The sequence below is a fragment of the Chanodichthys erythropterus genome, chromosome 10 (genome assembly GCF_024489055.1).
Source record: "Chanodichthys erythropterus isolate Z2021 chromosome 10, ASM2448905v1, whole genome shotgun sequence".
NCBI lineage: Eukaryota > Metazoa > Chordata > Actinopteri > Cypriniformes > Xenocyprididae > Chanodichthys > Chanodichthys erythropterus.
Window position 1 is genome coordinate 15607501 of NC_090230.1, and position 26714 is coordinate 15634214.

The 26714-nt window shown below is 37.9% G+C and overlaps 3 protein-coding genes across 11 annotated transcripts in view; 2 read left to right on the forward strand and 1 right to left on the reverse strand.

Annotated features, from left to right (window-relative positions):
* Window positions 1–2266, forward strand: part of cimap1d (CIMAP1 family member D) — a 6623-nt gene extending 4357 nt beyond the window's left edge. The window contains exons 3-4 of the mRNA XM_067396181.1: window positions 760–873; window positions 1016–2266. Of these exons, the coding sequence (XP_067252282.1) occupies window positions 760–873; window positions 1016–1494 (593 nt within the window). The 3' untranslated portion in view covers window positions 1495–2266. The remainder of the gene's footprint in view (window positions 1–759; window positions 874–1015) is intronic.
* Window positions 2267–2564: 298 nt separating this feature from the next.
* cks2 (CDC28 protein kinase regulatory subunit 2) lies at window positions 2565–3723 on the reverse strand. The gene is made up of 3 exons (XM_067396191.1): window positions 3537–3723; window positions 3156–3283; window positions 2565–2993 (listed from the first exon to the last, which is right to left on the reverse strand). The coding sequence occupies exons 1-3, from the start codon at window positions 3599–3601 to the stop codon at window positions 2950–2952; spliced, it is 237 nt and encodes a 78-aa protein (XP_067252292.1). The 5' UTR covers window positions 3602–3723; the 3' UTR covers window positions 2565–2949.
* Window positions 3724–3843: 120 nt separating this feature from the next.
* shc2 (SHC (Src homology 2 domain containing) transforming protein 2) lies at window positions 3844–26609 on the forward strand. 9 transcript variants are annotated; one of them, XM_067396185.1, is made up of 16 exons: window positions 7101–7140; window positions 8890–8992; window positions 9120–9173; window positions 10730–10960; window positions 14399–14469; window positions 17423–17483; window positions 17573–17692; window positions 19147–19200; window positions 19314–19365; window positions 19612–19738; window positions 20561–20738; window positions 22268–22361; window positions 22504–22671; window positions 22769–23058; window positions 23882–24035; window positions 24116–26609. In XM_067396185.1, the coding sequence occupies exons 3-15, from the start codon at window positions 9120–9122 to the stop codon at window positions 24008–24010; spliced, it is 1629 nt and encodes a 542-aa protein (XP_067252286.1). In that variant the 5' UTR covers window positions 7101–7140; window positions 8890–8992; the 3' UTR covers window positions 24011–24035; window positions 24116–26609. The 9 variants fall into 9 exon arrangements, with proteins under 9 accessions (XP_067252287.1, XP_067252291.1, XP_067252285.1 ...); XM_067396186.1 differs by lacking the exons at window positions 8890–8992; window positions 9120–9173 and adding an exon at window positions 3844–4017; XM_067396190.1 differs by lacking the exons at window positions 8890–8992; window positions 9120–9173 and adding an exon at window positions 3847–4006.
* The last annotated feature ends 105 nt before the right edge of the window (window positions 26610–26714 follow it).

The window sequence follows — 26714 nt, forward strand, 5'->3', positions numbered from 1 at the left end:
TCTATGGGAGATTTAAAAAAATATATAATTTGTGTTCTGAAGATGAACGAAGGTCTTACGGGTTTGGAACGGTATGACGGTGAATAATTAATGACAGAAATTTCATTTTCGGGTAAAGTAACCCTTTAAATAATTTAGTTCATGAGCCTGTATTTTGCAAATGTCACCACGAGAGGGAGACAGACTGCTGTAAATTTCCATTGCTTATTATTGCTGTGTTTTTGCATATTATTTTATTTCACAGTATTATTTTGTGAACAGGGTACAATGTTGCAAAATTTTGCCTCAAGGCAACTTCTAAATGTATTATGTTTTTCCTTATATTTAATTGTAATCAGTAAACACACACACACACACACACACATATATATATATAATATATATATATATATATATATATAATATTAGTAAATTATGTTTTTGTTGTTGAAAACTACGCTGTTTTTTATGTTTTACATACTTAAGATTATTCACTTTTGGCATTTCATTACCTCCTAACTTTAAAAAAAAAAAAAAAAATGCATTATAGTAAATATTTTATAGTAAATATTTAATATTTTTAGGCATTAGCTATACAATTCTACAACCTTTTATTGCATCTGACTACATATTTAACAAAATAATTGCATATAAATACATGTGGTTCTTGTGTATTAGACAGTTTACTTACATATTCAGTAACATGAAAACTGTGATGTAAAGTGTGACAGTTTCTTTCCTAAGTGATGTAATGCTGTTTATTCTGCTTTCATTATACAGTGCACAGCATTGACTGTAGTCCAGGTCCTAAATATCATATTGATGCCAAACTGACTCGCTTTGGAAGGGATGGCACTCCTGCCTATTCCATACATGGCAGGATGGAAAATCGAGGCAAGTCGGTTATTCAATGTGTCACTCTGTTGAAGTGGTTAGGTCGACTGATCCACTTCATGTCGAAACCACCAGGAAACACTTTAGCTGGAATGGACTGAGTTTGACAGTTCCTTACCCTTGTTGTATCTGATAATTGCAGCAGGAACCTTCTCCACCCCTGGACCAGGAGCATACAGCCCTGAGAAAGCCCTTCTTGGCAGCACCCATCGCAAACCGCCGTCCCACACCATGGGCTGCCGCACTCCGTATCGCACTGTGGACACCGTGCCCGCCCCGAACAAATACACCCTCCCTTCTCTCATGGGCTCCCATGTCCTGACCAAAACATCCAGTGCTAGTTACACCATCTCTGGGAGATGCAAATCTGGAGGTCCGGCCGAGGACTTATCGAAGACTCCAGGTCCTGGTAGATATAACCGCACAGATCCCAGTGTCTACCTCCCGAGGCAGCCTGCGTTCTCTATGCTGGGCAGACACACTGCTGCAAGGGAGTCCACACTAGTACCAGGTCCTGGAAGTCATAGCCCAGAGAAAGTGACAGTGCACAAGCCCAGACCTCCTGCTTTCTCTTTAGGGGTCAGGCACTCAGAGTTTGTGACCCCTTTAGTGGTAGATTAGTAGGCCATTTAGGTGTTTGTAAACAGCGATGACGTGTTTTGTGGGCAGAGCCTACCTGGTGGCATAAAGCAAGTGTGGGTATCTGCAGACTGGAGTAGTGGATGTGACAAAAGGTAGGGGTGTGAAGAAAGTTCTTGATCATTGGTCACGAAAGCTGTCTGTCAGGGTGTGGGGCAGGGTTAGGGGTTAGTTTCTATTGTAGCAATCCACCTTTCGGCACGCCCATTACTCCGACCTGCAGCTTTGGAATAAACAAATTAAAAGGGTAATTTAGATCTCACAATTCTGACTTTTTCTTGCAATTCCGAGTTTATATCTCAATTCTGAGAAGAAAAATCTAAATTGCAAGATGTAAACTTGATATTCTCTCAGAATTTCTCGCCATTCTGACTTTGGATAAAAACTGCAAGAAAAAAAGTAAATTGTGATAAAAAAAGTTTCAATATTAAAGGTTTAACTTATTTTATGCTTTAATTGTAAGGCTAATACATTAGGGACTCATATGAACTGCATATGTGAATATCATGTAGATTTATTGTTTATATCAATCCATGTTTTGTTAGTAGGCTAATCATCACAAGTTTCATCAGTCTGTCTGTCCGTTTAATAGCTTGCAACCATAAACAGAGTCAAAAATGAAGACCATCTCTTTTGGCGTTTCAATTCTGACATCCAAATGCACAAGACATTTTTGTTCCCCTATTCTGTGGATCTTGCCCATTTTACTCCACTTGTTACCAGTTTTTCTGCCACAATGTGCACGCAACTGCAATGTCTGCTTCACTTTGAAAATTTCATTGCATTCTTAGAAAGGTTTGATATTTTTCATACAGTAAACTCTATGTTTGAAATATTCAGCATTCTCACACCATTTGACCAATGAATTTGAGACTTATCCTGTTTTTTTGTATAGTGTGATATATAAATTTTCTATAATACAATATCTGCTGTCACTTATGAACAACAAATATTTATAGTTTTGTCATTATTTAATGTCCTGTAACACTGATTACAAATGAGGATGCAAGTGAGCTAATAAAAATAATATTTATTGATTTGTCAACAACAAATGTGGAACAAACAAATGTTGACTGCTCAAAATACAAGGTGGAGATGTTAACAAAAGCAGTTCAGCAATGGAAAGCATTGTAGTGTACAACAAAAACTATTCCTTCTATTCACGTCAGGGGCGATTACTAGACCTGAAACACCATCCAACTTATTTTACAAGACTTCAGTGTAGATCTAAAGAAAACACTTTGAAGGAGGCAGCCCATTCCCCCGGGGCTCCTGCTGCCATCAGATCTCCAAATAAAAGGGGGAGAAGTAGTAACATTTCATTACCATAGATCTGCAAATAATAAAACTTATATACAAATCACAACTTATGGATAGAAATGCATTCATGGTCAGATCCAACCATGTAGTTTAACTTCAGATGATAATCTTGAAATTTCATTCCTTGGGAAGCGGTCTTCGGAATAGCAGAATGTGAGGCTCTGTATAAAAAGAGTGGAATTAGGGTTTTTTAGAGAATAACGGATAGCATCTTTGGATATTTGGGTGAATTTCACTCAACTAGAGAGCTGCCGACCTAGACAGTAAATAAGCTGTCAAAGTAGGTTTTAAAACACAGCCCTGGTCCACAGGTAAATACTAACCTGGTTTATGGATCATGTAATGGATCCAGCCCTGACTTTGCTGGACTCCCAGTTTTCTCCATTCCTCCTCTGACATTAAGTGGGAGGAAGGCACCAGTTTGGAAAGCTGCTTTGGAAGCATAACATGTCTATGTAGAAGGAGAGGGACAATATGTTAGTATGAATGACTAATATTTTGAGTGTTTATCACGCAATATAACGCAGTTAGGATGGAAAATAAGTTTTGAACAGACAATTCTCAATAATTTGCGTGTGTTTTTAATATATCTTATTTAAAAAAAAATGAAACATAGCCAAATAGCATAACATCCATCATGAAGTTTCACGTCAATTCGAAACTGAAGTGAACAACAACGTGAATTAACGAGTGAAATTCCTCACCTGTACTCGTATTCCTCGTCAGAATACTTGTCGGAATAGTAAATCTGCTTTTTCGTTGAAGACATTTTGGTTAAATGTTGAATTGAGGCAAAATCCAATGTGAAATACCGGAAAAACTAGCGTCCAGTCGTCACAGAGTGTCGGTGTTTTCCTGTAAAGGCGCCGCTTCAGTTTTGAACTCAAACGGTCCCTCACGCGCCTCTGATAGGTTGAGTCACTCACCGTTTAGGCTCCGCCTCCTCCGCGCGCGCCTGCGTTTGACAGGAGTGCACGCGAGAAGATCAGTTGGTCTGGTGAAGTGCGTGAAACACTCACCATGTGTAGATTTTTTTATTATTATTTATTGCTCTGCTTTTATTTGGTCTGAAATCATCTTTTGAGATCTTCTATACAGGAAGATGTATGTTTTTCTTTTCAACAGTAGGGTGTTTTTCAGGCGTGAGAACGTAGAAGTGTGAAACCCAAGGAAGGTATTTATGCTGTGAGTGTGTTTATGTAGACTACTAATTTTTTACTTTGATGACCTTATATGATATGACGGTGGAAATCTGTGAACCTTTTCTTTACTCCAAAATGTCTTTGACAGCACATTTGACATGATGTCAAATGGTAGTGTTCTGTAATTAAACATATTTTTTTTGAATAGATTGTAAACCAATATATTTAAATTTACATTTCTTATAAGCGCAATATGATGTGGTTTTCTATAGAAAGCAATTTTGCTCGTCCCTCAAAAAATTGTTGTTTACAATGGAGGTCAATGGAGAAATAAACATTACATTACACACTGTTTTGAGTACAACCACAAGACTTAAACTTTATCCCCCCGTTACAGACAAGTCTTAAAGGGTTAGTTCACCCAAAAATGAAAATTCTGTCATTTATTACTCTCCCTCATGCTGTTCCATAGCTGTAAGACCTTCGTTCATCTTCGGAACACAAATTAAGATATTTTAGTTGAAATCCGATGGCTCAGTGAGGCCTCCATAGCCAGCAATGACATTTCCTCTCTCAAGATCCATTAATGAGTACAGTGGTTCAATATTAATATTATAACGTGGCGAGAATATTTTTGGTGCACCAAAAAAAGCAAAATAAAGACTTATTCGGTTGTTAAGTCTGACGTCACGCGGCAGCGCTTCCGGGTCCAAACGCTCTATCTCGTACCACAAGAAAACAACAAATGGTGCTAATATACACACACGATGTGGTGTAATACTACAAAAAAATATATAATTTATCTCCATACCAATATTCCAGATGGCCAGACAAGGATTCATCTTTCATAAATCGTTAAAATATTAATGTCTGTGACGCTGTGAGCACGGAGACTGTTGTGTAGACTGTAAGTATTTAAAGTGTTTAACTTTTTGAAATGATTGATGTTTAATATGAATAAATAGCGCTCATAAACAGCCATCGATGGCATTCTCAAGTGAAACGAGTCGAGGCTTGGACCCGGAAACGGCGTTCCTTACGTCATGACTTAACTGCTTCATGAAGCTTCGGAGCACAAATGAATCAGCGTATCGAATCAGCGGTTTGGAGCGCCAAAGTCACATGATTTCAGCAGTTTGGCGGTTTGACACGCGATCCGAATCATGATTCGATACACTGATTCATAACGCTCTGAAACTTCATTTTTGAAATCGGCCATCACTAAATAAGTCGTTATTTTGTTTTTTTTGGCGCACCAAAAATATTCTCATCGCTTTATAATATTAATATTGAACCACTGTACTCACATGAGCTGATTTAAATATTTAGTACCTTTATGGATCTTGACAGAGGAAATGTCATTGATGGCTATGGAGGCCTCACTGAGCCATCGGATTTCAACAAAATTTCTTAATTTGTGTTCCGAAGATTAATGAACGGCTGTGGAACGGCATGAAGATGAGTAATAAATGACAGAATTTTCATTTTTGGGTGAACTAACCCTTTAAGGCAACTCCCAGTCTAAAATGCATGTTTGAGCTGTTTTAACTGAAAGCAACTTACACTGATATATCTTAAAATATGTCAGTGCCATTGTTTTGCTTCAAGATGCACACCAGTAATGTTTTTTTCTAAGGCATGTTTATAAAAAATACCTTAAACTAAGGCCTAATCTTGGCTTAATCAAAGCCCTGTCTGTGAAACCAGGCCTATATCTGTTAACAGATAAAATCGCTTACTAACTAACTACTGTCATGACCATTTAAAGTCACCAAATCCAATAACCTAACACAATATGTGTAATGATGCTAGAAATGGATGATGTGACTTAAATATCCACAAAATATGGTTTACAAAGAGCAAAACACCCACAGGAATGACATTGGAAACACATAACTAAAAGTTAATCCACCTAGAAAAGCTGAAAAACATGATTTAGGCAACTTTTGTGTGAAAGAAGTGCTTTAACAAAATACAAGCATTGCATTTTTCACCAAATAGTTAATTCACAAAATCAAAGAAGTTTTAATATCAAGCTTTATTCTTAGATAATATATGAAACCCAAAGACTATAAAGATGGACAGGGTTAGTTATTTTTTTTGACCATTTAAAAATATAAAAAAGGACAAATTTTAGATTGAGTTGTTTGAGGTGGCAGAGGTTTGCTCCATTTTTTTTCTTTAGTTTGTTTTCGTCGTTTTTTTGTCAGATGCTTTAACATTTAATGTCAGGGCTGCTCATTTGACCACAGTGTTCCTGTGACCTTTTTAACAAGCACATATTGTTGCAGTACACAATCGAGTACGGCAAAGCTAAGAAGGCATCAGAAAGCTGCTTTATTGTTTGCCTTTCACCCCTTAATGTTTTAGTCATCAGTCTATAAACAATTGATTCGCTCTTTCTGTGGTGCAGTAATATACAGTATGTAGTGTATTTTTGTGCAGTAATCATCGGTCAACTTTCTCTGAACACAGAGCCCTTTTTTTATGCTGTACTCTATTGTTGTTAAAAAAACGACTCAGGCTTGCTAGGAGTTTAACTAAAGGTTAACTTCAGTGACTCGTTTGTTAATGAATTACACAGTTTCCGTTTCACAAATAACACCTAATAACTTTTGTTCAAGCTATGAATTCAAATGAGGAATGTGTTTTTGCATATATTAACGATACAATATTTAGCGCAGTCAGCTTGTTAGATTTTAAATATGCTTTTTAATACTCTCACACACACTGACGTAAATGTTTTTTTTTTTTTTTTTTTATGATTCCATGCCACCTTTCAACAGCTCTTAGCAGCATCAACCATTATCATCATAATGTTCATGTTTGAGAACACTTAAAGTTATAAAGTGTTTACATATTTTGCAACTTAACAAATATTGACACTTGCGTTAAGTGCATAAGACCAGAACATAAGTAACGTGATTGGGCATGCCATTGCAGGAGGTGTGTTTATGTGATGCTGTGTGTTCCTGAACAAGGACACATGGTTCTAGCCGTGGTTCGAGTGGTTTCTCTCACCCTTTGGGCTCAAACTTCACATCTGTCGACTCTTATGTGCCTTTATCCTTCCTCTACATTCAAATATATACATTTGCATGTTTTTTTTTTGGTGCTTGTGTGTAGGGCCGGCGTTGCAACCTGCAGCCTGACAGCACTAGCTTTGGTGAGTTACTGTTTGATTGTCTTTCATGTATATATTTAAACTTTCTCTACATGATTATATTTAGTAATAGCATTTTGTGATACATTGCTACAAATGATTTAGGAGGATGTGGTATATGCCTGCCATGTGGAAGATGTATTTTCATTTGGTGGTATTTTTATAAGAAAGCAAATATTAAAATAGCACATTCACCCACACTGACCACAATTTGATGTTTAATGTCATGATAGTACGTTCGAGCAGATGAGGGTAATGCACTCGCAGTGGCATTGATCTATTTATGTACATGTGACCTATTTGAATAGGAATATTTTTTATCAGATTTAAAAGTATTACTTTCTTTTCCACGTTGGCACAAAGTTATGTAGTATATGCAGGTTTTTTTTACTTTTCTAAAAATGTTTTCCAGTATATTCATGAATATTCTTATGTAGTCTCATAATAGCCATTTTTATTTTAATATATACAGTTAGCTGAATGATAAGTGCTGTAATCAGTGAATACCTTTGTTTTTTGTTGGGGTAAAATGACCTTGGTTGTAACTACAGTGGCCAAACATGTTCTAGTGCAGGATTCTAAAGGTTTTTCAGAGACACAGTGGAAATCCCTTGTTTTGTTTTATAAAAAATTGAGTGGCCTAACATAATAAAATGTGTTTAGTATCATGTTAATGTACAGTTGCGCTCATAAGTTTACAAACCCCACTTTCATCATGCATTTACGCTCTTATTTTTAAAAAATCATTCAGAAAGGCATTTACTGTATATAAAGTTTTTTTTTTTTTTAATTAAAGATCAAATCATTTAAAAAAAAAACAATTTACATAAAATAATTTGTCAATTTCACCTCTCTGAATGCTTGAGTCGACAACACACAATATTAAGATTTGAGGAAATGTAAACTTTTTAAAAGGATAATATGAATAAATTAAATTATTATTTTTTCTTTTTAAATATATGTAAATGTCCGTTATGTCAAAATGATGCTTTGGGGCTGTAAAATAATTTTTTATGATCCCACTTATTAAAAAAACGTATCTTGCAGTTTGAGATCACACAGCAGCCTTTGGTGAACTCCAGGTTGAAGACCTCTGTTCTACCAAATTGTTGATTTTAGTGTGCAAATTCACGTTAAGGGAATGCTGACATAAGGGTAAATATGAAGAATGAGTCAGATTGCTCTAGAACTGAGCATTTATGGCTCCCAGAGGAGAACAAGACAGTGAATGAGTGAAGTAGCCTTGTTTTCTCCTTTTCCCGCTTTTATGTACTCTTTTGTGGTTTTGCTTTTAACAAAGATATTGATCCAGACTGTGACCCTGCACATGCACTCTCACTAATTGCAAATGGTCCTGGTGACCCCATTCTTGCAAAAATTACCCCAGCGTGTGTGTCAAATGGAAAAAGAGCCAAATCTCTGCACCTTTGAGAGGAGAGCTGTTGATTTAGGAAAATAATGAAAAAAAAAAAAAGCATTTGTGAGTCATGAAGCAAATGTGAGGATTTGTCAATACCACAGAACTGAGGTTTTAACCAAAATAGTCTGTACACATAGGCAACGGTAACGGAATATAGAGTATTTTAGTGCTTCCTGTTTATTTGGCCTTGTGGAGTCTTTGCATTTACTTTTTGGGCAGTTGCGAAAAAAGTGACGTCAGTGCAGAAGGAAGAGACTATTTGTCATACAGTCACCACGTCTTGCGCAAGTCCTGTAAATGTGACAACTCAGATGTTCTCTTGACTTCGACAGCAAGAGGAGACCAGAAAAAAGTCTCGACAATCGCTATATTGTCCATTCTGAAGCAATATGAAAAGCACAGTTTGGATGGAGAAGCAAGTAATGCTGTTGTGAGGTATTCTATATTATTCTATATTAACTGGTGTAAAAGATGCCTTGACATCTTGAGTATTCATATGTGTACACTGTGTAACAAGCTATACTGTAGGTCTTATTATTTTGGTGTAATTGTTCATTTTCAGATGTCTATAAATCTTAGAGAAAGCCATCCACTGGTATTCCAGTTCATCCCAATGGTAATTGCTTAACTGGCAAGCCTTTCACTAGTGACTATCCTGATCTGTGACATACTGTAAAAGGCAGCAGATAAGTGAAAATTAAGTCTATTTCAAGTTTATAAAGAGGTAGTTTAACTGAAAAAGAATATTATATTTTGTCATAATTTACTAACCCTTATTTTCTGCTTTGTGGAACACAAAATAAGATATTTTGACAAATGTTGGGGCTCAAACAACATTGGACCCCACTGACTTTCATTGAAGAAAAACTACCACAGAGACATTTTTCATTTGTAGGTGAAATATTATTAATAACTAGACATAGAAAAAGAGGATTTTGCTGGTTGATGGTGTAGTTACAACATTCACTAGTAGGGCTTAACCGTCCTATGTTAACCAGCCAAACCTTGGTCCCATGGCATTTGAGGTGAAGTCAGTAATCTATGCGCTACTAGCGTCACCAAACAGAACTGGAAAAACACCCGATATTTCTCGGCCAAACTCACGCCAATGTTGTCGTTTTAGGCTAGTTGTTGGGATGCTCAAAAAATAGTGATGTTTTGATAGTGCCACAGTGTTTACACCTTTCAGAGGAATCAAACTTAGCTGGGACAGGAGAAAGTAAAGTAGCATTCGAAACAGCACACATCACCTTAGGCTAATGCTGCAGGACTGAATGGCTGTGTACGTGTTAGTATAGGATAATAAGTGCAAGATGCTCTAAGGAGGTGCTCAGGCAGATGTGCATTAGCTAATGTTGTCTGAACGCAGCTGGGTTGGGCAGGGCTAATAGACAGACCATAACACTGACATCATCAAGAGAGTGGGGGCAAGCTGGGCTGAGAGAGAGAGAGAGAGAGGGAATGAAGAAGAGAGGGAGGGATTAAGCAAGCCACAGTAAGGGACAGAGAGTAGCTGTCAGATAGCAGAGAGAGAGAGAGAGAGAGAGAGAGAGGACGCAGGGCTAGACACAGTCCGCAAAGAACCTTGCGGATTTCTCCTTTACTGCCACTGCATCTTTCCTTTTCCCTTTCCCTTGCCATCCCCCCTTCCCCTCCCTCTTCCCCCCACTGTCCTCTCCGCTCTGGACCGCTCCTCCGGGCATGCTACTTAAGCCCAAGTATGGCCGCTTCCGGAACGACTCTGTGACCTCCTCCGACGACCTGATGCAGAGCCTGGCCATGAGCGGGAAGGTGGTGGCCACGCCGGTGGCCTCCTCGTCCGTGCCTGGCTTGGAGCTGCCACCTCTGGAGACCGCTGCCCTTCCTCCGCCTTCGGCCCAGGTGCTGGCCGACTCACCCGGGCTGGATGGCGAGCAGGACGGGACCACCACATTCTGTATGCTCATTCCCAAGATGCCCCAATGGAAGTTTTCCAACTCGTTGCTCAGCCGTAGCCCATCCAATAGCAGCTCCAGCTCCAATTCCAGCAAGGAATCCGGCAGGGCGCCTCCAACCGATAGTTCCCCTGCTGCGGCTTTTGGGGGGGCGACTGCCCCCAGTGGTCCTGTGGCAAGTCTTGCAGCTGTGTTCAACTCCTGTGACCCTGTTTGTGTGGGTCCCTGTTCCCTACAGGCCGCCAGGAGGCAGAGGGCAAGTGCAAGAGAGTCCAGTGCAGGGGCCGCCGAGGGGAGTCCAGGGGGCTCTGGAAGCTTCAGGACCGGGATGAACCGGAGGACAAGGGTGGAGGGAATATGGCTGGGAGATAACTTCACCCAGAAGGGCAGCTTCATCAACAAGCCCTCACAGGGGTGGTTGCACCCAGACAAAAAGATCAGCAGCACGGGGGCTTCGTACATTGTCAGGGTGAGTCCCCTGCTTATCATCTTAAAATCTCTACATGCTTTCCGCCTAATGTTATTTTGCAGGTCTGCAGCGGTGTCAATACGCTGCTATATGGTGTTATTAATAGTCATTCATTTACATTCATTGCACCATCTTATGCTGCTCTGAAGACGCGGAGAGAGATTTGACTCCCCTTGCAGCTTACAAACAACTGCAATATCTTGTCCTTTCAAAAGCTGAGTTCAGGCAAAACTGCCTATGATATGAACACAATGGGGTTCTGTTCACTGCAGTATATGGGTTATGTCAGGGTGCAGTTGCTTGAGGAGAAAGGAGGAATATATAATTTAATCCAGATATATTGCTTTGTGTGGTACAGCGACTGCGTCAGGGAATGGGGCAGGCGTGGATAAACAAACTGCAGATGTAAACAACTAAACTGAAGAACTGAAGGGAGGTGGAGGGTGGCTCATTGTTTATGACTCAGTATGAGTGATGGCTGTTCAAAATAAATTTTTGATTGGACCCAGGATTGACATTTGAGCAATTCCCAAATTTCCCTTTTGGGATCAATACGGGTTCATATATGCATGTGTTTACTCGGGAATAATAATGAAATTGCAATTAAAATTAGCATAGCATGCTAATATAAAGGTAGTCTGTTCAATTTTACTTTTTGAATCTAATATTTAATATATAAACACTGAAAATGTATTTCCAATACTCTTGATTCATTGTTTACTTAGTTTGTATTGTTGAAGTAGACAAATTCCTGTTAGACAAAACATAGTGTAGGCTAACTAGTAACAACTACTTGCAGTTTGGTATATGCTATGGATATAAGCCAATATCAGCTCTCTTCAGCTCTGGGCTGCATCTTGGTCAATCAAGGGTTATAAATGTTGGCAGACTATTTGACGTCAATGACAGCGATCCTCTCTCAACCCAGTTTCTTACCCCTCCGCCCTTGCACTCATCCACCCCACCTCTCTCCAATAACCTAGACTGGGCCTGCGCACGCTCCATAATTGCATTACACAGGCACCATTCATTGGTTTATTCAATTACTTTTAATCACAGTCATTTGTATCACATGTGTAGCAGAGGAAACAGGCATGGAAGGGGGCTGCTAGCCAAATAACACAGTGGCATGTTGGTACACCACAAATAAAGGGATTTTAGTTTGGCTAAAATTAAGCTAAAACCAACTAGCTAGCGCTTAGCTTCGTAAAAGCATTTAATTAAAAAAAATATATATAATCTGCATTTCTGTGGGTGAATAGGAAGTTGTTTCAAACTTAGACTAATTTGTGTTATTCTGTTATTCAGAAATTTTGTTTCACCTCTTACATATCACATATAGGAAGAATAAACCTCACTGGTCATTTCCTCTAGTGCAAACATTTCCTGTGCCATGCCCCTCTATTATAAATTGTAGTATAGTAATATGTATGTTTATATACTCTTGTTGTTCTGACACTATGAAGACATATGTGTGTGTGTGTGTGTGTGTGTGGTCTTCACAGTAACAGAACAAGTGAAAAACATAATTCAGTGATGTCACATATGTATTGTAGCTGTGGATAGTGTGTCAGTTGTGGAGGCACACATTTTTTGAGCTTGTACTAATTTAATTTCAAGGGAACATTTTATAGACAACTGTTTTGATGATAGCGAATTGCAGCTTTTGCTGTAGGAAGAGCATTAATTTATCAAATGGCATGCTGACAATAAGGTCTTTGAGAAAGAGAGGAAGCAAGAGAGATGCCGTAAAAGAAAAGGAAGAAGATTCATTACACTGATTGAACACTTCCCGCTGCTGACTAATGTAGTTAAGATGTCTGCAATAACTTAGATAGAAATGGGCAGGTGTCAAGATATACTCTTGATATGTATTAAAAAAAAGTTTTAATATACCTTACTTTAATATACCCCAAAAATGAAAAACCTAATTTTCTCACCTGTATGACTGTCTTTCTTCTGTGTAATACAAATACATTTTGAATATATCTCAGTGTTGTTGTTTTTTTGGTCAATATATTAAAAGTCATTGAGGTCCAATGTTGTTTTGGAGTCGGACCCTATTGACTTTGGTTGTAAAGGCAAATAGTTCTTCAAAATAACTACTTTTTGTGTTACACAATAAAAAAGACAGTCATATAGGTTTGGAACAACATGAGAGTGAGTACATTAGAGAATTTTCATTTTTGAGTGTACTCTCCCTTTAAGAGAAAAGGAGTGACTGCAGAAATGTGAATACAATGTAAAGAGGGACTGATTTATATTCATACAGAACAGTTTTAAGGTCAAAATCAGTTCTTTGGGACTTCCCCAAAGCACTCTTGTATTTGTTGAAGAAGAAAACACAGAGGATGTTGACTTCAAGAACAAAACACCTAGAACACGTGTCTTAAAGGTATAGTTCACCCAAAATTTAAAATTGTCATTATTTATATCCCCTCATGTTGTTCCAAACTTGACTTCTTATGTTCTATGGAACAAAAACGTGTTTTTTTCCCCATCCATAAACTGGACATCAATGGGCTCCAGTGTAGTTTTGTTCCCAGCATTTTTTGAAATATCTTCTTTTGTGTTCTGCAGAAGAAAGAAAGTCATGCAGCTTTGGAATGACATGAGGGTGAGGTGACAGACTTTTCCCGATTGGGTGAACTACCCTTTAAGCTGGAGATTTAGCCAATCTTAACTACTTAACTACAATCTTAACTAGGGTAACCATTTTGACTCAACCATAGGCCACATGATCTGTGCTTTGGGTCGAAGTAGGTTAGGCCTCCGAAATCCTTTACCCCTGCGATTACCCTCTACAAGCATTCGTAACCACAAACTCCTTTATTCAGACATATGTCGCACTGTCAGTGTGGGGGTTGGCATTTTGCTCTCTGTTCCTGCGACCCTTTTGAACGCATTAGTGACTAACTGCCGAATAGATATTTCCCTACACCTTCATCAGAGCACTTTCCACGTCCCAGAAGGGCCAGACTGCAGTAATACCTCTTACCAAGTCCACCCCCACCAGTCATGATGTGGTTATTGCCGTCAATCTCCTCACACTTCATGGTAATTACCTTCCTCGGCACAGCTATTATGTTGTCTTTTTCAGAACCGCCAAGAAGAAGCTGTCTTGCTCAAATTATACGTTTAGTATTTATCTGTGATTATGCGCCATTATGATAAAGGTGCGTAAACAACACTGTGTGCACCCTGCTGCCATTATTGTGCAATTTAATCATCCTTATGTGTGTGTGTGTGTGTGTGAGAGAGAGGGAGAGACAATTGTTGCTTTTGTTTTCAGCATCTACATCATGGCTCTGGCTCTTGCCAATAAGAATTAGATACATATTTCCATGAAGCAATGATGACCTCTGGGAAATTAAAACTAATTAAGTATAATGAAAATAATGTGTGTCATTTTGTGGTTTTTTTTTTATTTATTGGCAGTACATGGGCTGCATTGAGGTTCTGAAATCAATGAGATCTTTGGACTTCAGCACTAGGACACAAGTCACAAGGTAAAGTGTTTTTTGTTTGGATTGTATTGAACCTAGATCGTTTTTGTGACAAATACCTCACCCTCCATGATTTTATTGTTTGCTAAATATTTTATTTTATATTCATTATTTTCTTTGTTTTGTTTATTTTAGAAATTTCTCATTTGTTTTAATCACAAATACTTCACTTTCCATGTTTTGTTTTGTTTTGGCCGAGCCATAAACAATTTCCTTGATTACAGTTTTCTTTGATATCCTTGATATTATTATTTATTGTTGTTATTTTATTTTATATTTGAGTTTGTGCACTCCATGTTTGGTTTAATTTAGTTTAGTTTTTGTGATTATATTGTTTTGCTTTTTGCTTTTTGATTTTTCATGTTTTAATTCACAACCTCACCCTCCATGTTTAGTTTAGTGTAGTGTAGTTTATTTATGTATATGTTTTTGTGTTTGTCTATATATATATAAATATATCTATATTTTCTATACAAAAAAAAACAAAACAATTAATCGCACATTTTTTCTATAATTAATCCTGATTAATCGCGATTTAAAACATTGGAGTTTATAAAATATTTTTATATTGTAATACCGGTAATTTAAGTTACTCTCCAAAGAAACAACTGAAAGGCAGCATATTTTAAATATTTTGTTTAATATCTTTTTATGAATGAAGGCCAGTATCACTGATACTAATACTGGTACTGATGTCATGAAATTGATTTTTTTAAACATTATTTATAGACACATTACAGAATAACTAAAAGCTATCGATTTCAACATTTATTAGTCTTTAAAAATAACTTTTAATTTAAGTGAACTTAAAACAATCTTCACATAAACCCATTATAATAAATGTCATATTTACCTGTGGCCTTCCTACCCATCTAACAGGTAGGAATTATACAGAAATTGAATAAAGTTATCACACACTTTACAGTCTTCACTGCAGAAATTATAAATTAAATATAGATTAATCCTTATTAAAGAAAGCTACAGTTATCTCTGCTACATTTTTGTTCTTTGATTAACATTAATGAACTAGTTGGCTGCTGTCACTTTAAAGGATTAGTTCACTTTGAAATGAAAATTACCCCAAGATTTACTCCCCCTCAAGACATCCTAGGTGTATATGACTTTCTTCTTTCTGATGAACACAATCAAAGTTACATTAATAAATATCCTAATGCATCCAAGCTTTATAATGGCAGTGAATGGGACCAATGAGTTGGAAGCTCATCCATTATATGTATTCATCCATTATAAATGTACTCCACACAGCTCCGGGGGGTAAATAAAGTCCTTCTGAAGCGAAACGATGCATTTGTGTAAGAAAAATATCCATATCCACATATCCAATGCCTTTAATAACCCCCTGGAGCTGCGTGGAGTACATTTATGATAGACGGATACACTTTCTTGAGCTTCAAACTTTTACATAACAGGAAGGTAATAGATTATCACTTTCCGGTTCACTTTTTGTGTGCCAAACAATGTTTGCACATACGTAAGTGTGCATTCATGGGTGTAAGTGTAAGTGTGTATTCTTAGGTGTATATTTATTTATATGTATGCAAGCATGTGCATTATTGTAGGGGGTGACAGGGCGGAGCTCCAGATTCCCAAGGGCAACAGTGGAGTCCCTCTCTCTGCCCTCGCTCATTGATCAGCAGTAATCCGAATCCAATGGCCCACAACGGACTAAAGTGCAGATAGCAAAGGCGAGATGGAGACGGAGTGATACAGCTATGTATTATTAACGACTCCAACTAATGACTGTGGAGGCCTTCTGGGGCCTAAGATGATGCAGATTGCATGGGGTGGAGTTAGATTTGATAAACAAGGAGGACTGGAGAAGAGTGATTGTTTTGAGTAGAGAGCGGCAGTCTGTTATGACATTAGAATGGTTATAATGGGAATGCTTGGAACAGGCTGCATATTTAGCCAGAATCTACTTTGCAGCAGAAACGAACGGCTTGTAAATCAGCTGATTTGCAGCACTCCGGGGAAAGAGGGAGTGTGGGTGGGCTCTCTAATTTGTCATTGTCATATAGTGTGGCCTAGAAGCAATTTCGATAAGAACAAAGAGGCAAAACACACAGAGGCACATAATCTTGCAACACAAAACACACTAATGCAAATTGTCACAATCAAACTTTGCAATGCATATCCTGTAACATTTATTGGATAAATTCCCTGAAAAGTCCTTTGCTGGGACAGTTGGCACTTTTAAAATATTAATGGGTTATTTGATAGCATGCTGGTGTTTTGAAGTCACTTTGTCCGATGTTGACCTCACAACCCACGATGCCCCTCTGCCGGACTCTTCACGGCTATTAAAACTGGTTTCACAAATTACACTTTTTTTTGTTTTGTTGTATTAGTTGTATTAATGCATCCATCACTACTGCTATTCCTAAAAAGTTTTAGGGCTATTTTACTGCATTTTGGTCACAATTTTACATTTTGTTTTGTGTTTTGTTTTGTTTTGTTTGATTTTTCTTTGGTTTTGGCTAAAACAATTAAAGAAACAATTTAACTCAGGTGTTCTGTTTTAATTTAATTTAATATTATTTTATTTTGATTGATTGATTTATATTTATTTTGAGATTGTTCCCTCCATGATTTATTGTTTTGCTTTGCTCTGTTTATTACACTGACAATACACTTTCAATATTTGAAAAGCATTATTCTTAGGCTAAGACTTGTTACTTATTTATTTTCACACAGCGGTTGCACTGAATCACAAGGGAAATTGTTTTTTGTGGGTATTCCGGGTATGTGAGATTGTGAGATCTGGTAATATCTCTCTAATAGTGCTCTTTCTCTTTGTAAATGTGTGTGTGTGTGTGTGTGTGTGTGTGTGTGTGTGTGTGTGTGTGTGTGTGTGTGTGTGTGTGTGTGTGTGTGTGTGTGTGTGTGTGTGTGTGTGTGTGTGTGTGTGTGTGTGTGTGTGTGTGTGTGAACACAGGGAGGCCATCAACAGGTTGTGTGAAGCTGTACCTGGAGGAAAAGCTGCCTGGAAGAAGAAAGTAAGAGCAAATTGCATTTTTTCTTTTATTAAACACAAATCAAAGGAAATGTAATGATATCCAAATGCTTGTTTTGCTGCCATTTTTAGACCACCAACAAAACCCTCCAGTCTATCATGGGGAAAAGTAACCTACGTTTCGCTGGAATGAGCATCGGCGTCAACATCTCCATTGATGGCTTGAGTCTACTCGTCCCCACCACAAGACAGGTCGGCCCTCTAGCTCCTTTCACATAGGATAACCCATCAAATCATAGCAGCCTCACCCTCAGCCGATTTATCACAACATTATCATTACTATATGGTGTTATGAAGTTATAGTAACTCTGTAGTTATAGTAAGACTGCAGCTTTACAAATGATCAAGCAGATGTACTATAATAAGCAATCATTTTTAAACTGCCTTTTCTCACTTGTGTAGCTTTACAAAGTTTAATTCATTTTAGTGAATCAGTTCATTTGATGATTCGTGCAATTAAACAGATTCAGATTTGTTTCAATTTCCTGTACAGTACTGTAGTAGAGTTATGCTATCCTTTTCTATGTTTTGACTTAAAGGATTAGTTCACTTCAGAATTACAATTTCCTGATAATTTACTCACCTCCATGTCATCCAAGATGTTTATCTCTTTCTTTCTTCAGTTGAAAAGAAAATAAGTTTTTTGAGAAAAACATTCCAGGATTTTTCTCCATATAGGAATATGGGTTTTATCTAGTGAAACGATTGGTCATTTTCTAAAAAAAAAAAAAAAAAAAAATAGATAAATACTTTTTAACCACAAATGCTCATCTTGCACTGCTCTGCGATGTGCCACACATTATGTCATCACGTTGGAAAGGTCACGCGTGACGTAGGTGGAAGTGTTTAAAAAGCGAGCGTGAAAAGATTAAACCAAACGCCTTTTACAACAACAGCAAAAAAAGTAAAACCACAATGTTGGACGATTTTGAAGTTGGAGGAGAAAATGAGAAGGAGTGATTCGCCCTACCGCGGTACTTCCACCTAAATCATGCATGTCCTTTCCAACGTGATTACGTAATGCGTGGTGCATCGCAGAGCAGTGCAAGATGAGCATTTGTGGTTAAAAAGTATATAATTTTTTTTTGTTTTTTACGAAAATGGCCGATCGTTTCACTAAATAAGACCCTTATTCCTCAACTGGGATTGTGTGGAGCCATTTGAAGCTGCACTGAAACTCCAATTTAGACCTTCAACCCGTTGAACCCTGTTGAAGTCCACATTATAGAGAAAAAATCCTGGAATGTTTTCATCAAAAACCTTCATTTCTTTTCGACTGAAGAAAGAAAGATATGAATCTTAGATGACATGGGGGTGAGTAAATTATCAGGAAATTTTAATTCTGAAGTGAACTAATCCTTTAATTGCTTGAATTAGGATGTTTTCAAGTTTCCCAAGTTATAAATTTGTCGAAGTCTGACTAATTGAGTTAATTCATCAAAACTCTAATTGTTTTGTGCCAGAAAATTAGGGCTCTGATTTAATTATAAATGATATCATTGGACAGATATTTCTTAAAATAGATATTGCATACTTTCCCCTGACACTGTTTTTATTTTATTATTATTTTTGATTAATACTAATAAGTGCTGACTATTTGAATTGATGCAGACATCACACTTTCTCATTTTCATCTCTTTATGTAGGTGATTGCCCATCACCCCATGCAGTCCATATCTTTCGCCTCTGGTGGAGACTCGGTAAGACCTCTAAAATACGTTTACTGTTTCAGGCCTCTTCTTTCAGCTCATATTATTTCTCTCCATTAAAAATTTCCACTTGATTCTGACTCTGATTTCTTCATGTGTTGCAGGATACACCCGATTACGTGGCCTATGTGGCCAAAGACCCTGTCAATCAAAGAGGTATTTTTATTTGTTTTATATTATACATTTTAATTTACATTTCATTTTATTGTGTACCGGTAAGCATATTATGCAGTTATATGTTGAGCTATGGGGCTTGTTTGGGAGATATGGGTTTGATTCTTGCTCACGTCCTGTCCCCAGTTACATTTCCAATTGATTTTCCTTCACCTTTGTTTGTGTCACTGATTATTTTGGCTAGATTTCGCACATATGCATAATGTTACTTTGTTCTCATCTCTCTAGCGTGTCACATCCTGGAGTGCTCTGATGGTCTTGCCCAGAATGTGATCAGTACCATCGGCCAGGCCTTCGAACTGCAGTTTAAACAGTATCTACACAGCCCACCCAAAGCCATTCCCACCATGGAAAGGTGAGATTCACATAATTTCCCTTGAACCATAGGCCTATTGTTTGTTTGGGCTTCTAGATGCTTCCAAACATGGAAATGACAGTAGTTCCTCCATCATTTTACCTGCAGTCAAGCTTCAGCTCTGAACAGATTTCACAAGGTTGAAACAGAATACGCACAGCTTGTGTTTCATATAGCCATCCTGTTTTGACTGCAGGCCGTTATTTAAAGCTAAATTTATTTAAGGGGCTCTCAGAAACCACAAGACTGCTCAGTGTCACATCAGTAATGGATAATTTCTTTCAGTTTGTTCTGTTTTAAATCATTGTTGTTACATGCGCTGTCTTGTCTTTAATATAAGCTGTGCGCGGCCTACTTCCCTACATAGACAGGATCCTACTGTGACTGAAATGGAACTGATGTTACTCATGTGAACCGCTCTACATAGAAAACAGCTTTGTTTGTTGTTAGCACGTTGCTAAGCTAACAACATGAAACTCTAAAGGTGCGATCACATGAGTGAAATTTTGCTAGCAAAAAGTCTATTGTCCATTGTCAATAGTGTAGTGATGTATGAAACACTACTCACACAGAAGTCATTTCCAAATCAACTTGAACCCGTTGCGAAGTTACTATTAAAATTATTTATTATCAATATTAATATTATTTAAAATGGTAATTTGTAAGTTGATTCTACTAATGAGTTTTTTATTGGTACATTTCATTACTCAATGGACACATATTTATGATTTATATATTTAGATTGAATTAAATATATAATTACCTTTTCACTCTAATATGTCAATGCGCAAACACGCTAAATAAGGTTTATTTAATGTTTAGGACTATACGAACAGAAGAGTCGGCGTGGGGGGATGACGAGGAATCATCTGAGCACGATTACTACAACAGCATCCCAGGGAAGGAGCCTCCCCTTGGGGGAGTGGTAGACTCTAGGCTCAGGCCTCCTGCGGGCCTATTGGGTCACGTCCATACACAACCACAGAGCAAAACCGCTCAGGTAAAATAATAGACTTTATTATAAATGGATGTGGATTTTTGGTCACACTTTAGATTAGGGTCCAATTCTCACTACAAACTAACTATTAACTACGAGATTTTGCCTCAATAACCTTCTTAAAGTACTGCTTATTAATAGTAAGGTAGTTGTTAAGTTTTGGTTTTTGGTAGGAATTGGTTATGTAGATTATGGTCATGCAGAATAAGGCATTGCTTTATAAGTACTAATAAACAAACAATATCTTAGTAATATGCATGCTAATAAGCAACTAGTTGGATTGGACCCTAAACTAAAGTGTTACCGGATTTTTATTGCTGCCTTGATTTGTGTTGTGAACAGCATGATGTTTGTGGTTTGTGGAGAGAATTGGCCTTTTTAAATAAACTTCCACTTCCGTGAGTGATATTAGTATAAAGCTAATTGTGTCAGGCAAATAGTTTGTCAGTACAGCACATTCAGTAATGAGAGCTGAAAGAGCAATTTTTCATTTATCAATGATTATTTCTAAACTTACTTGACCTTTCGAAACCTTTGACCTATTTAACCTGCCCTGTCAAACCATCAATCATAATTTGCTTTAAAGGAACACTCCACTTTTTTTGAAAATAGGCTAATTTTCCAACTCTCCTAGAGTTAAACAGTTGAGTTTTACCGTTTTCGAATCCATTCAGCTGATCTCCGGTTCTGGCGGTACCACTTTTAGCATAGCTTAGCATAGTTCATTGAATCTGATTAGACCGTTAGCATCGCGCTTAAAAATTACGTTTTGATATTTTTCCTATTTAAAACTTGACTCTTCTGTAGTTAAATCGTGTACTAAGACCGACGGAAAATAAAAAGTTGTGATTTTCTAGGCTGATATGGCTAGGAACTATACTCTCTTTCCAACGTAATAATCAAGGAACTTTGCTGCCGTTCCATGGCTGCAGCAGTGCAATGATATTACGCAGCGCCCGTGAGCCCCTGCTTGCACAGGGAACGTGCCTTGCAACCATGGAGACGTTTGTGAGAGACGCTGCGTAATATCATTGCACTGCTGCAGCCATGATATGGCAGCAAAGTTCCTTGATTATTACGCTGGAATGAGAGTATAGTTCCTAGCCATATCAGCCTAGAAAATCACAAATTTTCATTTTCCGTCGGTCTTAGTACACAATATAACTACAGAAGAGTCAAGTTTTAAATAGGAAAAATATCAAAACTCTTTAGTCATTTTTAAGCGCAATGCTAACGGTCTAATCAGATTCAATGAACTATGCTAAGCTATGCTAAAAGTGGTACCGCCAGAACCGGAGATCGGCTGAATGGATTCGAAAACTCTAAAACTGTTTAACTCTAGGGGAGTTGGAAAATGAGCCTATTTTTAAAAAAAGTGGAGTGTTCCTTTAAGTATATATATATATATATATATATATATATATATATATATATATATATATATATATATATAGTAATGTATTATACATTTTTATTTTTTAGTATAAATAATAAAAAATTCAAATTCTAAAAGAAAACAATTACTCTTTCAGACGGGGTCACCGGCCAAAAGAGATGCTTGCAGTCTCCCTGCCGCCCACTTGTGTTACGAAGTGCACTGGGACACAGAGAACAACAGCAGCTCAAGTGAGATGCCTGGTGGCTAATTAGCAGTATTATGTAACTCTTGTGATGTTTTGTAGATTTTTGTTGCTTTTTAACATATTAAAGGTGCCAAAGTGCTTTCTGATGTTATTTAGTAAACATTTTCTTTCAACCTCTTCTGTAGGTTTGACTTCCGATGGTTACCTACGAGCAGACGGTCGTCCTCCCGGCAGCCGCGATTACGAGGAACACCTGTACGTAAACACTCAGAATCTGGACAACATGGAGGTTTCAATGGACGCCCAAGGAGGACGCAGACCCGAGAGCCCGAAGAAAGATATTTTTGATATGAGTGAGTCCACTGCAAATGACTGAAATGGAATCTCTTAAGAAGAGTAATGCGTAAAACTCATTTCATCCTACAAAATGTACTGTTCTTGACCTCACAGGGCCATTTGAGGACGCTCTGCGTCTACATGAGGCCAGTGGAGTTTGCGTACTGGAGGACAAGTGGCCAAGTCCCCCAAGACGCCGGGCCCCCGTCGCACCCACAGAGGACCAGCTCCGCCGGGAGATGTGGTACCACGGCCGCATGAGCCGCAGGGATGCAGAGAATCTGCTGGGCCGAGATGGAGATTTCCTTGTGCGGGACAGCGCCACTAACCCAGGCCAATATGTGCTGACTGGGATGCAGTGTGGGCTTCCCAAACATCTGCTGCTGGTGGATCCAGAAGGAGTGGTCAGTGACGCTTTAGGCTCACTTTTAGTGTGGTTTCATACTAATCAAACTTTGGACCATCAAACCAGTTATGAAAACACTCCACTTTTTTTGAAAATAGGCTCATTTTCCAACTTCCCCAGAGTTAAACAGTTGAGTTTTACCGTTTTTAAATCCATTCAGCCAATCTCCGGGTCTGGCGGTACCACTTTTAGCATAGCTTAGCATAGTTCATTGAATCTGATTAGACCGTTAGCGTCTCACTCAAAAATGACAAAAGAGTTTTGATATTTTCCTATTTAAAACTTGACTCTTCTGTAGTTACATTGTGTACTAAGACAACCAGAAAATGAAAAGTTGCTATTATCTAGGCCGATATGGCTAGGAACTACAGGCGCTGCATAATATCATTGCGCCTGCTGCATCCATGGTAAGGCAGCAAAGTTCCTTGATTATTACGCCGGAATGAGAGTATAGCCAAGTATAGCCAAGTTCCTAGCCATATCGGCCTAGAAAATCGCAGCTTCTCATTTTCCGTCAGTCTTAGTACACAATGTAACTACAGAAGAGTCAAGTTTTATATAGGAAAAATATCTAAACTCTTTGGTCATTTTTGAGTGAGACGCTAACGGTCTAATCAGATTCAATGAACTATGCGAAGCTATGCTAAAAGTAGTACCGCCAGACCCGGAGATCAGCTGAATGGATTCGAAAACGGTAAAACTCAACTGTTTAACTCTAGGGGAGTTGGAAAATGAGCCTATTTTCAAAAAAAGAGGAGTGTTCCTTTAAACCACATCAGCTTTCATTTTCCTTATATGTTTTAATTTTCTTTTTCCATTAGGTTCGGACTAAAGACATGCTTTTTGAGAGCATCAGTCACCTGATCAACTACCACCTGTCGAACAAGCTGCCAATTGTTGCAGCGGAGAGTGAGTTACACCTCCAGCAGGTGGTCTGCAGAAAGCATTGACCTCCATTTGAAGCCCATATACATGGTGAGATGTTTGTGACATGTTTCTACAGATGATCAAAGCTTTTTGGTTGGGCAATTCACAGATTTGTATTGTTTTTTCAGGGTGCAAGGCTGTCCCCTGTGCCGCCAATTTGAGGCCCCACACTATTGCCTTAAACACAGACTTTGAGCTTCCACTGGGACTTTTGGGATATCCCTGTTCCTTAGGGACTGACCACAAACGGCTTTCAGCATGCCTTGTTCAATCGACCCCTTCTTCAACAGAGAAGACCCCAACTGAGAGTTTGGTGTTGGGAAATAAAGTGCTTATGAACACTGATTTTCCCAACAGACTGTTCTTGTTCCTGTCAGAAATGTGAACTCATGAGAAACACATGAGACAAACCATCTTATTCCCTTCCTTCACATCTGTACAAGCGTTCGTCGTCCTTTCTTAATGTGTTCGGCTGATCTTTTCTGAGGGTCACCTCTGAAACTCTGGACATCAGTGTGTTGTTGTGCTTACCAATGGTTTGCTCTCAGGATGCAGTATTTGTTAAGGACATTGTGTAAAGCTCATAAGCTCAGTCGCTCTAATGCAGTCATATCAAATGCACATGTTTAATTTATGAACTCAGGACCAAACGTTTGGGTCATGCTCATGTGATATTGCCCGTTTTTAAACGATAGTGTTCCAGACATGAATTATACTTCACAATTACAAATTTTGCATTTCTCTTTTGTGTTTAGTCACATCAGCAAATGCCCACAGTGTGCAGAGTTTCATTTAAAGGTGCATTTGGTAGTTTCTTTGGTGAAGAGTCATTTGATTGGTGTACACACACATGAGAAGACTGAAGGAGTTCACATGAAAGGTGAAAGATTTCCCTGCGCAGATTTTGCAGCAGGGTCATGTAGATTAATTCACTGCATTGACGAACAGAAAATTACTTGGTTTGAAAATGATTCGGTGTGAGCTGCGCTTCATTCATTTTGCTGATATTTTGAAAATGTGACCGCATCTTCTACTCAATGGTTTGCTACTCAAAACTAGCCCAATGGCGTTTCAGGGGGGTCCCCCAGTAAAAATTAAGTTCCAGTGGGTAAAATCCACGTTTTGGCGGGGTTCAACCCATGGTAAAATTAGTCATGCTATTTGGCTTCGATTCAACCCGCGGACATGAAAAAAAAACCTGCGGAAACAGGGTAAAAATAGCCCAATTCCACAGGAAAACCGCGGACTTGGCAACACTGGATATAACGTTACTAGTAGCGGTGTAGTTCGGTGATGTGATAAACGAAAATTAGACAATGAAACACTTATTATCAGTGGGAAAAAATGGGAGAATCACTACCTTACGGCTGAAGGCGTAGTGATACCAAAGTTGCTTGTTTACTCTGTGTAAACCAATCACTAGTATCAGTGTAATTTACACATAAAACATGGCAGTGCAGCGTTTAAAACACACAGACCAGCGATGTTGATGCTGAACTACTGAATGCACCTCAGTATATGTTGTTTTTTTGCTTATATGGACATATAAGTCATCCACAAACTTTTTTCATACATTCCTATAAATATTTTGTAATGTGAAACCATCTCATTTCAACGTAAAAGCTGCTTTCTGGAAAAAATGTAGTCGGTATAAAATTGAAACCTGCCTTTATAAATGTCCAAATATTATTGTTATATAAAATGAAATGTTTGGCTCACTACAGTGTATTAAGAACCACATTTTCTTTATCCGAGAAGAAGATTCCAGTGCCTTAAAAGTATTTACTTTTTATTTCAAAAACATCCTTCCGCTTATTTAGGTTGTATACTTCCTTTCCGCTTTCCAGTTTCAGTTATAAAGCTCTTGCATACAGTATGTATGAGGCATAATTCGGAATAGCATACTAGCACACTACTATTTCAGCCATATAATATAGATGCGGCAGAAACAGTTTTTAGGGTTTAGCTTCAGTTAGCGCCTGCTGATGCTGTAGCGACACCATTTGGGTTAAAAAAAATATTTTTAACCACTGACAAATATTTAAAAGTAGCTATAAGTTCTTGCAAGCAACTTATTGGCCTAAATCACAAATATTTCAAAACATACAGGACTCCTGCGCCAGCCGGGCAACTGACATAAATGGGACTGCTAACGGCTAACTTCCTCCAGGTATAATAGACCTCATTGCCAACACCAAATACCACTTGCTTTACTTTCTCAGGATGTTGTTTCTCTATGCTGTGTTCCTCTATGATCTTAAAGCATTCTCAATAAACCTGAACAGGAAGGGAAAACTACAAGAAAATGTTTGGTTTATTTTTTAAAGGAAAGATACTCCCAAAAATGAATGTCATCATTTAAGAAATGTGCATATGTCCATACTTTTTGGGATACTGTTCAAAATCGTGTTTGATCGGTAAGATTTTTTTAATGGTTTTGAAAGAAGCCTCTTATGCTCAATAAGGCTGCATTTATTTGATCAAAAATACAGTAAGAACAGTAATAGTGTGAAATTTTCTATTTGAATATTTTGTAAAATATAATTTGCTGTAAAGCTGAATTTTCAGCATCATTACTCCAGGCAGTGTCACATGATCCATCAGAAATCATTCCGTGTTGATTTCCTGCTTTTCTTAGTATTAGCAATATTGAAAATAGTTGTGTTGCTTAATATTTTTGTAGAATATTTTTGTTGATTTTTAACATTGTCTTTACTTTCACTATTA

Coding starts and splice junctions, on each gene's coding strand:
- cks2 (XM_067396191.1), bottom strand. CDS start 3,601: ATGTCTTCAACGAAAAAGCAGATTTACTATTCCGACAAGTATTCTGAC. Junction 3,284..3,536: donor GACGAGGAATACGAGTACAG/GTGAGGAATTTC, acceptor CCTTCTACATAG/ACATGTTATGCTTCCAAAGC. Junction 2,994..3,155: donor TTACATGATCCATAAACCAG/GTTAGTATTTAC, acceptor CTTTTTATACAG/AGCCTCACATTCTGCTATTC.
- shc2 (XM_067396182.1), top strand. CDS start 10,259: ATGCTACTTAAGCCCAAGTATGGCCGCTTCCGGAACGACTCTGTGACC. Junction 14,470..17,422: donor ACTAGGACACAAGTCACAAG/GTAAAGTGTTTT, acceptor GTGTGAACACAG/GGAGGCCATCAACAGGTTGT. Junction 20,739..22,267: donor CACAGAGCAAAACCGCTCAG/GTAAAATAATAG, acceptor TTACTCTTTCAG/ACGGGGTCACCGGCCAAAAG.